Consider the following 13,082-nt stretch of genomic DNA (forward strand, 5'->3'; position numbering starts at 1 on the left):
CTGAGAAAAACTGCAGAACTGACCCAAGCCTCACCTAGTAGTCTCTTGGTGTTACGGTGGCCTTGGAGCTGCTAGTGCAGAGTGGGCAAAGGCCCCCATTTAAGCTGATCTTTTGGCTAAGCAATTTCTGGTGCAAACATGTGTTTCTTGATTGGGTGAGGCTCTTCCTCATCTAATGTTGCCAGAGAAAGAGAAGGTTCATGAAAAATAGAACTCAGCCTTGATCCAAGATTTCGATAATCCTAAATGCTAGAGGTAGACCACCACTTTTACTAGGATACTTCTCTCATTTTAGGCAACAGGTATTAAATGTGCTAGGAATGTATAACTTCCTGTTGCAAAAGGAAGCAAGAAGCAACCATATGTCAGTATTACTTGTCAGTGAGGCACATGCCTCAAGACAGGAAAACATTTAAACCCATCCTTAGATGGAGCTATGGAGTATGATTCAGGCAACATATATGAAGTATCTAGACCCATTTCTAATAAGGAAAGGAAAAGCAGCAGAGACCATGCTCCCATAGGGAGGGGCACTGGGTCTGACAAATTTAAAAAATAATCATATGAGACTGGTTGGAAAAGAGAACTACATAGCCAAAGGCTAACAATAATAAAAAAATAAAGACATGAACACAAGTTAAGAGGCATCTAGAATGCCTCCATCATTGTGCACTGAGTATGAAAGAGGGAGGGGTACTGTGAAAAAGCTTTAATTTCTGAGACCAGAAAAAACAGGAGGATGCCATCTTTGAATATCTGCAGTATACACTTCTCTGTTAGTTTTTTGTAGTATAAAACTGATGTCTACCAAGACATAACACTACAACACAGTATTCCTTTGCATCCACAGAACAGTCAGTACTAACCCTTTGCTGCTTCACTTTTGATCAACTGCATCAATGTATCGTCAGAATATTTTAAAATGTGAACTTCCTCTACTTTCCCTGCACTTGTAATGGTGTCCAGTGTTTCATTCAACAAGAAACAAATCTCTCTTCAAAACAACAGGAAAAAGTAAGTTTGGTTATAACTGTCTTGTTTCCATGGAAACAATGGCCTTTTCAGGATGTTTGATCATGTATTTTCCATTTGATCAGTGAGAAAGAACTAGTAGCAAAACACTGAAAACACAACTCAGAGAGGAAAGTTAATTTATTTGTCTAAAACATCAAACTAAGTTGAGATAGCTTAGTTCAGTCAAAGCTTCTTCAGTTTCTTCACAAGCCTGGACTTCATAAACAAATATTCCAAGTTCATCTATCTACAAAAATAGGATGGACAATTCTTGACTTTCTTCAGATATCAAGTTAATTTACAAGTCCTTGAAGATCAGATGAAAAATAGGAAGCGATCCTATATTCCTTAATACACTCCACCACGTTTCCCAAGTGTACTGGAAAGGAGGAATATTAGCCTTCTTTGGAAAGGTGCATGGGAAGGCTTATTGCCATCTCTTGGAGACAGGGTATGCATTTACATCACCATGACTGCCATGGTACAGAATCCTTGACTGCTACTTTTATACGGCATGACCAATTATCTGAGAGTTGTAGTCCGCTGTCTCCATTCGCAGAATATATGGGATGATGCTATCAATCTGAACATTTCCAATTAGTCCTGCAAAGAATAGCTCTTCAGTGATGGCAGCACTCATCAGCCTAAGAGCAGGCAATCGGAGAAGAAGTCTAGACAGTCTGGAAAATAAGTTTGGTAAAAAGCATTACTTGTGGTCACATATTTTGGTGCTATTCACAATGATGTTATCAGTAAGAGACGAGAAAAAATTAACAAGGGACAATACTGGTCAAAATTTGCTGTATCTAGTTCATGAAAGGCTTAAATATTTAAGTCAGTAGAGTATTAAATTTATGTTCAGTCATGTCTTCAACCGTACAAAAAATGCGAATATGCCTGTCAATTACATGGACTGTATAATGTTTGGACTTAGACTAAATGAGGAAATATTCCAAGTAGGTGCAATTCAAAATAAAAAAAATACAAATATTTATTTTATTTCCAATATTTCATTTTGGAAATTAATAATGAATGAGTAGATAAATAATACTCATAATATATATGAGTACATGCATATTTGAAGTGCTCTAAAGGCAATTTCTTTAAGGAGGTAAGAAGAAAACGTACATATTTATTACAAAAAATACTGTACAAATCAGTATCACCAATGCTCTGAAAAGAGAATCAATCAAATGAGCATATATGTTTACAGACCTGTAAGTATCATCTGGATATGCTTTTGTTACATAGTCTTGGAACTCCATGTAAGCCTTTTCTTGGAATTTCTCAATCTGTACCACATTTTCTAGACCTGGGTGATCTGAAAAAAAACACTCTACATTGTAATACCTGTTCTATATAAGATGCACTAAAATCCATACAGATTATCTAATTGTAAGCATACTGAAATCATAGAATCATTAAGGTTGGAAAAGACCTCTAAGATCATCTAGTCCAACCGTCAACCCAACACCTCCATGCCTACTAAACCACGTCCTGAAGTGCCATGTCTACACATTTTTTGAACTCCTCCAGGGATGGTGACTCCACCACCACTCTGGGCAGCCTGTTCCAATGCTTGACAATCCTTTCAGTAAAGAAATTTTTCCTACTATCCAATCTAAACCTCTCCTGGTGCAACTTGAGGCCATTTCCTCTCGTCCTATCACTAGTTACTTGGGAGAATAGACTGACATCCACCTCACTACAATCTCCTTTCAGGTAGTTGTAAGAGAGCGATAAGATCTCCCCTCCCTCCGCCTCTCCAGACTAAACAATCCCAGTTCCCTCAGCCACTCCTCATAAGACTTGTTCTCCAGACCCTTCACCAGCTTCGCTGCCCGTCTCTGGAAGTCTCATTATTTGGTAGCTGTAGCAACTTCATAGTTTTAGTGGAGGGCACGGCTTTACCTCCTTATATTTATTTTCCTCTATGTTTATGTTTTACTTAGTTTTTTATAAATACAACCAGACATTTTGAAGAGTTCAAATAAATGCAGTGCTTGCAATGTTTATATCAATTTTGATGATACAGCTCTCTTCACTGTGTAGCAGTAGAACAGCATTGTTTCAATACACTGACATTTACTGGAATATTGTATGCACAAATAGCATTTGGGTGGGAAGTGAAGGACAAAATTAAGATCAGTGGAAAAAGCAGAATAAAAGGCTATGAATCATTTGTTTCCTAAAAACTTTAGAAGATAGGTAGCAGATCATTCTTTTCAACTGTTTGGTGCAAAATTTTCAAACATGCCAAACAATTTTTAGCAGAGATTTAAACACTTGAAATCTAAATCTTGCTAAAATGAAAGGATATTAACGTAACTGCCAAGTCACATTTAGAAATTATTATCTGGTAATTCTGAACACTTTACATGGTCTGTAATTTTTATTATCCATCTATCTTAATGTAAATACTTTACTGTCATAGTAGCATGACAAATCACGTAGATTTTATTTATCAGAAATGAAATCATAAATGAGCTGCTAAATTATGTCAGATAAAACATTATTTCTAATAGTCACTCCTCCTCTCCAAATATATGGCCTTCTGTAAAAAAATCCCAGGAGTTTTTGGTCTAGCTCTGCAGATAGAGAAGCTTTCGGAGAAATTTAGCAGTTTTGTGTGATACATTGGACTCCCCTGAACACATCATTTCACAGAGGAATATTTTGTCCTATATAGTAATTCAGTCACTCTGAAAGCATTATTTCAGATTTATGTAGAGGACTAGAGGTTAACAAGTTTGTAAAGAAGCAACACATTTTGAAGAGTTGTCGTTGACATGCAATAAGCATCACTTCATGACGGTGCTTTTAGAGCAATGTCAGAAACACAGTTAGAAGTCAACATCTGAAATCAGTAGTTTGAAGACCACTGCTAATACACTAGTAGCCATTTATAAAGATGCAAAGTCTTCTAGGCACTCCCTTTACACTCATCTGTTTGCCCATGGCTGTCTTGTGACAGTCAAACAGCTGGCTTGGCACAGAAGATTTTCAGTAATCTTCAAGTCTCCAGCTATGGAAGATGGCATATCAGCAGGGCCTACTAAAGCAGATGTTCTTAGCATAGGACTCTGCTGCATGTGCAGCCCAGCCCCATCCTGTAGCAGAGCAGTAAAATCCCTGAAATTGCCATTTCTGGCCTGTGAATCATTGCCAGAACATCCCTTCTGTTCAAGGTACTGAACACGACTTTCAGGTATATGAAGATTTTGTTATATGGCTCATAGGATCAAGAACATGGACAACACATCGCCATTAAAGCAGCTACACATCATTAGGAATGTGATCCTGAAAGCATGTGAGCTAAAGAAAATTCATCTCAGTGATGTGAGTGGATATAGTCTTTTCCGAATATATTTTTCCTTCTACCTTTTGTGTTGTCAAATCTAATCAGAAGGAGAAAAATTAACTTCAGACTAAACAAATAAGTAAATATTACTTTGAAGTGTAAGGTTCCTAGAGAAATATTTTCTGCTAACAGGACTGATTTCTTCAGACAGGCCAACAGATTCTGTCATAAATCCTAGTAGACATTGTGCTAGAAAAATGGGCTTGAGGTATTCTTCCATCACTTTGTTTCTTTCCTGGAGCAACCCGTACCAGTCCTATGTATGGGAATGCCATGAAAGGACGGTCACAAGCGGTGTTCCCCAGGGCTCTGTGTTGGGGCCAGTTCTGTTTAATATCTTTATCAATGATCTGGATGAAGGGATCAAGTGCACCCTCAGTAAGTTTGCAGATGACACTAAGTTGTGCGGGAGTGTTGATCTGCTTGAGGGTAGGAAGGCTCTGCAGAGGGATCTGGACAGGCTGGATCGATGGGCTGGGGCCAATTGTATGAGGTTTAACAAGGCCAAGTGCAAGGTCCTGCACTTGGGCCACAGCAACCCCATGCAATGCTACAGGCTTGGGGAAGAGTGGCTGGAAAGCTGCCAGGCAGAAAAGGACCTGGGCATGTTGGTTGACAGCTGCCTGAATATGAGCCAGCGGTGTGCCCAGGTGGCCAAGAAAGCCAGTGGCATCCTGGCTTGTATCAAAAATAGTGTGGCCAGCAGGACTAGGGAAGTGATCGTGCCCCTGTACTTGGCACTGGTGAGGCTGCATCCCGACTACTGTGTTCAGTTTTGGGCCCCCTACTACAAGAGAGACATTGAGGTGCTGGAGCGTGTCCAGAGAAGGGCAACGAAGCTGGTGACGGGTCTAGAGCACAAGTCTGATGAGGAGCGGCTGAGGGAACTGGGGTTGTTTAGCCTGGAGAAAAGGAGGCTGAGGGGAGACCTTATCGCTCTCTACAACTACCTGAAAGGAGGTTGTAGAGAGGTGGGGGTCAGTCTCTTCTCCCAGGTAACAAGTGATAGGACAAGAGGAAATGGCCTCAAGTTGTGCCAGGGCAGGTTTAGACTGGATATTAGGAAATTTTACTTCACTGAAAGGGTTATCAAGCATTGGACCAGGCTGCCCTGGGAAGTGGTTGAGTCAACATCCCTGGAGGTATTTAAAAGACGTTTGGATGAGGTGCTTAGGGACATGGTATAGTGGTGGTCTTGGTAGTGTTAGGTTTACGGTTGGACTCTATGATCTTAAAGGTCTTTTCCAACCTATACGATTCTGTGATTCTGCGACTATTTTGGGGTAAGGAACACCTGAAGGAGAATTACATCTCCTGCAAGCATCTACTAAAATTAAACAAGCAATTAAACACCCTCCGACCCTCCACTTAAATAAAGTCTTTGCCTCTTCTGAAATAACGGTGAAAAGTCCAGGCCACTCTTCAGTCCTCAGCAGAAAAGAAAAATTGCAAACATTTTCAAGTGCTCTTAATATTGCAGTTAAACTCACGGTGGGTACTGTTTATCAGAAAACTGAAATCGTTCCTGTGCTTCAGTGGACTGTAGAAGCAAACACATAAAACCACGCAAGATTGTCCTAGTCATGAGGACAGCAGTGCTATGTTCTACAGTGAAAACACTCAGGATCTGATTTTCCTTAGTGATCCACAATGGAAGAATATCATTGGAATATCCTCTGGGAATTTATCATCTTTCCTGGAGGGTTCTGACACTACTTGTACTACCTCTTATTTGCAAGAACGTCTTTCATCTCAGAAGTCTTCCATTAATGCAATATAAAAAAAAAAGAAAAGAAAAAAAGGATTGGAAAATATGCAGAGTTTTGTTGTGCACTTAGATGAGTACTATGAATTCCTGCTGATGCTGATACTTTTACTGGGAGATGTGGATACTCCTTGTAGATACTACATATAGAAAAGATCATGTAAATATGAGGGAAACTGCAAAGCAAGAACCTCACAATTCTTTTTATATGTATCTATAGCTATGTATCTTTATATAAAAAAACTGCTTAAAATTTACATTGTGGAAGTGTTCAAGGTCCAAAAGATTTTCTCACCTCAACTAATTTTTCTGTGAAAGGGTAAACTGCAACTGAATAGAAGAAGAAAGTTGTTCTCAGAGCTAATAAATCTACAGAACTGACAAGAACCAAATACCCAATTCTCCTCCATATCCTACACTACTGACAGGGGGCAGGTCGCTAAGATTCAGACAACTTTTTAAAATTTGCTCTTATCTTTTCTATGGGACATCAGCATCTAAAAAAGGCAGAGCAATGAGGATTTAGGAAGCTGTTGATGTTTTGAAAACTTTCTAATGCAAAATGGATTGCATTAGTGACTGAAGATTTACTTTCTAAATGTGACAGTGAAAAATTCCTGGAGATACAGAAAGTACTTGAGGTTTATAAACTTTTCTTTTATGAATAGATTTGGTTTTGGTTTTATATTAAATCCCTAAATTCTGAATGATGAATCTAAGACCTGCAGTATATTGATATAATATCTGAATACATTTAGTGAAAAGTTAATTCTACAATTTTCAAATAAAGAAAATTAATTTTGTAATTTTCTACAGTCCAGGTGTGTGTGTTCCATAATCTAACTACTCAGTCACTATCATAACCAGAGGACTCTTCTTCCTCCACATTGTAGACTAATCTCCCAGAAGAAAAAAAAAATAAATCATTATTTTATTTTATCTTTGCTGTCTTATGTATGTCCATTAAGGTTACTTGGAGTACATTAAGCAAATACTGTTCAGAAGACAGAAATAATAATATAAGGGATTTTTTGTGGTGTTCATTCACCAGAAATACTATATGTAATATTTATTTTCAAAATAACTATGTGAAGTGAGGTGATAACGTTTCTGTAATTTTGCATGTGAGAATCGATGCCCAGAGAGACAGTCTTTTATACATTAAAAACCCAACTTCAATCCATCTCAGCTGGATGTGCAAGAGCAACACTTCTGAAAATTAAACTGCAGGTCCTCAGAAAAAGTACTCCAGAAAGGAGGCACAGAATTAAAAGCAATAAATAAATACATAAAAATTTTAAAAACCATCAATGGCAGAGGCAAGAGTAAAACATGCGCAGACAAAGCAGCATTCAACTATTTCCATTAAAAGATTAGCCTTCCTCTTCCTACAGTCCTCATTACACAACTTCCAAGAATCCTCAACAAGTGAGGCAGTAATTCTACAGGTGATAGTAACTGCATATAATGAAACAGGCAAAAGTTATATGGCAAAAAATAGCACAGATTACAGTTTTACATTTGGAATAATTACATACCAGGACTGAAGAGGACGATCGCTTTCAAATATGCATATTCATATCCATCTAGGCAAAGCTTAACCATGCTGTTACAGAACTCTTGCAATTTGAAGATATGCTCCATTACTAATTTTCCTCTGTCTGTTGGCAGCTTATCTAAGTCAACACACACATAACATATAAAACCCCCAAGTCAACACATATGCAAAAAATACAGTCACACTGGATTTTAAAAATAATTATTTGTATTAGATTCAAACAGTGGGAAATCTATGCCATCTGTAAACTCACATACTAGGTTGGAATAATCTTGACACAAACAATTATGGCCTATAACAATCTCCCCCCGCCCCCCCTCCCCCCTTACATTGTACAATTAGGTCTCTTCCTGCCACTAAAGCTTCCAATAATCAGAGGCGGACTGGAGCTTGAAACGATCAAGGAAGGGAAAGACTACTTCTAAGTAAAGAATACATTGCTACTGCAGATCTATGCTCTACATCTAAGAGTCAGGTCCCATGAGGTCAGTTAGTGTACAGTTTCATGAGTTATTTTAGTCAGTCAAAGACCATGCCACTGCTGAAAAAGGAGCTGCACTATACACCTTTCCTGATTTGCATCTAGGGGCATGTGGTTGTTGCAGAGCTGTTCCCCTTGGGTCAGCAATACCTAAGCGGCCTGAAAATCCTGTTCCCTCCACGATCCATCAAACTAGGGTCCCTTGGCCACACAGACTTGTTATCTCTTGGAGATGCTGCAGCTGGCATACTACACAACTGGAAGACCCTGGATATAAATTTCTGATTTATGCATTCAAACTGAATTCCCAAATTAAATGGCAAAAATATGTATTTGTAGTAATGATAAAACCATGATTAATTACTGCAATACCCTTTTTGGTGAACATACTTTGCTCTACATAATTTTTAAGCAAGTTCCCAAATTCCATTTCTGTCACTCCAAGAGACATTCACAGATTTACTTGTCAATATCTTTAGCTGATCCATTACATTTAGTGGTTTAATAAATTTGTTTTAATTTTGTTAATTGTTTTAATTTTTTTGTTTATAGGAGGATCTCGTGGATATTTTTAAAATGTGAAAACCTCTCAGAAATAATTCTTTAATTCCCTTATCATAAAAGGAGAGGAAAAATCTAGTCTTGTGGGCTGTTTTTCTACAGCTTACCAATCTGTTTTTGCACAGCATTAACGACAGTGATTTTCATGCACATAACAGCAAATAACCCTAAAATCTAGTTAAACATGAAAATGCTAACATTTTTGTATATGCATCTACCTTGTTAAAAATGTGTTCAGACTATGAACAGATGAAGACTATACTATTTTTGATTGGTCAGGTTTTAGTGCTGACAACCTTGTGAACATTCACAAGCACAAAAAGATTAGCTAAAAGACCCTCCTACCCCTCAGAAGAACATTTCCTTCACTGTATAGTAAATGAAAGAGCAGGACAACTGACATCTTTTTCATTTGAATGAAAAATATGCAAAAGATGCAGGACGTAGGATTAATAAGGAACAAAGTATACTTAGTGTAGATCTGTTGAAGACTTGCATGTAGTCTAAAACTAGTATACAGAAGTCAACAAACCAAGTTATGTAAAGGAAGTATATCACCAAGTTGGCGTTTGGCTGCTTTGTTTCACAGGTAGGAACAGCAAGAACAGGTGGGTCATTCTTTACTTTATACTCTTGATACAGAGGAATCATATTCACAGTACACTTGCGTTCTTAACGTTGATGCTGCCTGAAATATTCCTAATTTGAGCTGATGTATATTAACAGAACAGCAGAACACTATTAGACATTACATAGACACACAGTAAAAACAACCCCAGTAAATGCTAACCTATATTAGATAGATGGGTAATCTTATTTTATTTTTTTTTAATTTGGGGGTAAGTATTAGCATAGCTGACTTTTGCAAAATTGCTAAAAAATTCCATCTTGTGAACTGTATTTTCTAGTATTATTTTGTTTCAGTACTAACCAGAAAAGTCTATAAACAGTAAATTTTAATTAACAACTGAAGAATAAGTAAAAAGCTTCTGTGCAGTTCAAAACTTAAAAAACATGAAGTAATTCCCCAAGTCTGGCAATGTGCACAGTATACACCTTACCTTGCTGTAAACTGCCATGAAGGTGATTAACAAATGCAGTTAATATAGTTGCCACATTCATAACTTGTGAACATTGTGCAAGACCAAGCGTAAAAAGTTCGTTCCAGCAGGCTTTTACTAATGATATGCTGTTATCCTGTCTATTAAAGAATACAATAATTTAACTTAATAAAACCAGCCATTTGCATTCACATAGTTTTTTTAATTTGAAGAACACTTCATAAAGCATTCATCTAATTCAACATTGCAACCAGTACCAAAATGAAGCCCTGCATCAAAAATACTTTTATTTGCATGCTAGAATTAAAGTACCTGTTTTAGAGTGCCTTTTGTAAAGAAGTAATTTTTGTTTTTATGATCCAAAAGGAGATAGATTTCTATCACAAAAGCAAGCTGAAGTTACAGTAAATGACAACTGTCTGGGCATATTCCATCATGCTAGTTTTCTTAGGATTTACACTAATTTTTGGATAACATTTACATGCATGGACAAAAAAAGTTTGCGTTGTTCCTGTATTGTGGATGCAGAATAGACTCAAAGGTCTTTTTTCTTTTTTTTCACTTTAAATCTGGCATGTTGGTATAATTTCTTAATTAAAAGTACACGTGAAATGGAACATGTGAGATCAAGTTTCCTGAGCTTCCTGACTGCTATTTTTTGTACTCCCTTCATGTCTGGAATAAGGATTGAAATACAGACTTCAAAGTATAAATAGAAGTCATGAGAATTTCTTTGCTGTAAGAATTAGTCCTTATGTTAAGTTTCCTGTGTAGTCATTATTTTTTTTCAAATGCTGAAGCTTAAAATTAGGTATATCAATCCATATTCAGGCACTTCCATATTAGTAACCTAACTTTCAGTATTGCCAAGCATCTCTAACTCATAGAGCTTAACAAGAGCTCAGTACCTTAAAAAGGAAATCCTACCAGTGAGAAGTCAAATTCAGGTACCATGTTTCACAGTTTTAGCCAGTAAATACAAATAATGGAAATTTAAAAGAAGCACAAGACCTATCAAAGAAGAAAAGCATATTAAAGCTAGGATTTCAACTACAAAAATGCAATGGAATGGATTTTTGCAAGAACGTTGATGTAATCCTCAAGAACATTTCTGATGATTTACTGCAATACTAACGTGCCAAACGACAGATTAGCGTAGACTTGTCCTGTACTGGATTACAGAGAGCTTACCTAGAGCAGTATTTTTTACTATGATCCAGTTCTTGTTATGGTAGACATGATGCTGTACATGCAGCTTCTACACATATTTGTCACATCCCCATTCATGTCCTGTCAAAGGGACTGTGCTGAGGAACAGTGAAAATAGGGGGTACTGGCTACTCAGCCGGTATGTGTGCAGATAAATGTATCATCTAGAGCAACTTTATGGCTGATCAAACTTAGGCCAGAACCAGCTGATCAAACTTAAGCAGCCTCAAAAAAATAAGAGGCTGTAACCAGCTTGATGAACATTTCAGCAGGAATCTCTCTTGCCTACAAAGATCCTTGTGCAGGAAGATGAACTAAGCAATAACTTGGTATCATTAACTAAATCAGTATGCCAAAGCCAACTATCTTGCTGAGACTAAGGACAACATTGCCTGAGGAGGGAACCACCTGGATACAATTATCTATCTTCCTTACAAAACCATTACTATGGTTTTGTTTTGGCTCATCAACTCCTCTCAATTACTAGTACCATGAATTTCTCTTCATTTTAAAAGTGAAATGAGTCACTCTTCTAAAAGTCAAAATTATAGTACATAATGTGCTCAAACTAAAAAGCTGCATTAATTTCAAATAAATCTCCACTTGAAAAAAGTTTTTTAATCTCTTCAAAAGGAAGACTGTGTATTTATGTTAAATGGTGTTTAAATATACTGTTGCCCATGATCTTGACTGGGACTGTAAATGCTAACACAGGTGAATATTAACACTATTAAGACAGCCTACTCCTCCATTTTTTTATTAAAACAGAAAAATATATTGGGAAGTAACATATTCAAGAAAATATCCAGATTTTCTATAAGCATTTCTTGTTAAATCTTTTCGGAGAGACAGGTCTTCCGTACAACATTTTATTTTTAAAAAGCAATTCCCATTTGTTGCTATAACATTAATTTGCAGTGCCTCTCTGTTACAAAAACCTTTTAAAAATGTATAAAGATATAACGTACTATGTTAATTTGCTACGTATTTTGAAATTCTGCAGGACAACAATTTCTACTAAATTAAAACACCATATTTACCTGATTTTTTACCCTTGCTATTGTTTAACTTTATAGAATTTTACTTTTTCCTTCTCCAAAACACAGGCTTCAATTACACACAGTATAATATCTTTCCTTAAACAATGTAGAATCATTTGGCTTAAACATCTGAGTAAACACAAATGGTAATCACAGATCATCCTGCTTTTTGACAGCCTTCCTGGAAAAGGGGACAACCCCTCACTTTAAAAAAGGAATTCTCTTTGCTGCCGCAGTCATACGCTATTTTGATATTGAATTAAAGAAAAACACTGTAGATGAGAACAGACAAACATGACTTATACTCTATTTGCGTCAGAGCTGATACAGTATTTTTATTTGTTTGATGTGTCTTCATAAAATTACTTCTGAAAATAACATAAATCACTTTTCCCCATGCTGTTTTGAGATGTTTTCTTATGATGACTGGCAATGTACTACTACATTTAGCTTAAGAATTTTAAGCCACACACTGAATTCTACTGGAATACCAGGATGTTATACAAGCTGTAAAAAGAATAATAAGAATTACTTTCTGGTTACAGCAACCATTTGTTTTTGGAAAATCCCCTGAAATTAAACAACTTCATCCTGAATGCTTGCTGAATCTAGCTAACCATTTTCTTCATATAGGTTATTCAAGGCAAAATTATTACTACTAATTCACCTATAAAGATAACAATATTTGGGGATCTAAAGAGGAGCTTCTTTTTGGTGACTGCCTGATAAGCATCTTAGTTTGGGATGTAGTTATTAAAAAATGATAGGGAGTCCTATTTACTAAAAAATTGTTAAAGTAGCAGCAGTGTGCAGGCATTTGATTGTTATAAATCTACTCCTTTTTCCTTCAAAACCCAACCAAAGTACCTGAATTGGACTGAAATGGGGAGTAGTTTTGATTCAGAAAATTTACCTTCATGATGAAGATCTATAAAACAGTTTTAATAAGTAGATTTATATTTTAAATTGTCCCCGAAGAAGACAGTGAAAATAAAAAACTAAAAAGTGTGCATTCACAACATGAGTGAATAG

The 13,082-nt window shown here is 36.7% G+C and overlaps 1 protein-coding gene across 10 annotated transcripts in view; it reads right to left on the bottom strand.

The window, feature by feature from the left end:
- Positions 1-1,134: 1,134 nt before the first annotated feature.
- The window catches only part of NR2C1 (nuclear receptor subfamily 2 group C member 1), a 56,185-nt gene continuing 44,237 nt past the window's right edge, over positions 1,135-13,082 (bottom strand). For 9 of the 10 annotated variants that reach the window (XM_072865492.1, XM_072865496.1, XM_072865462.1 and 6 more), the window contains 4 exons: positions 9,802-9,941; positions 7,679-7,816; positions 2,230-2,335; positions 1,135-1,694 (listed from right to left, as the gene is read on the bottom strand). In XM_072865492.1, the coding sequence (XP_072721593.1) occupies positions 1,520-1,694; positions 2,230-2,335; positions 7,679-7,816; positions 9,802-9,941 (559 nt within the window). In that variant the 3' untranslated portion in view covers positions 1,135-1,519. The other variant, XM_072865503.1, reaches the window with a different exon arrangement.

This window comes from Ciconia boyciana, chromosome 1 (assembly GCF_034638445.1).
Source record: "Ciconia boyciana chromosome 1, ASM3463844v1, whole genome shotgun sequence".
In the NCBI taxonomy this organism is placed as follows: Eukaryota; Metazoa; Chordata; class Aves; order Ciconiiformes; family Ciconiidae; genus Ciconia; species Ciconia boyciana.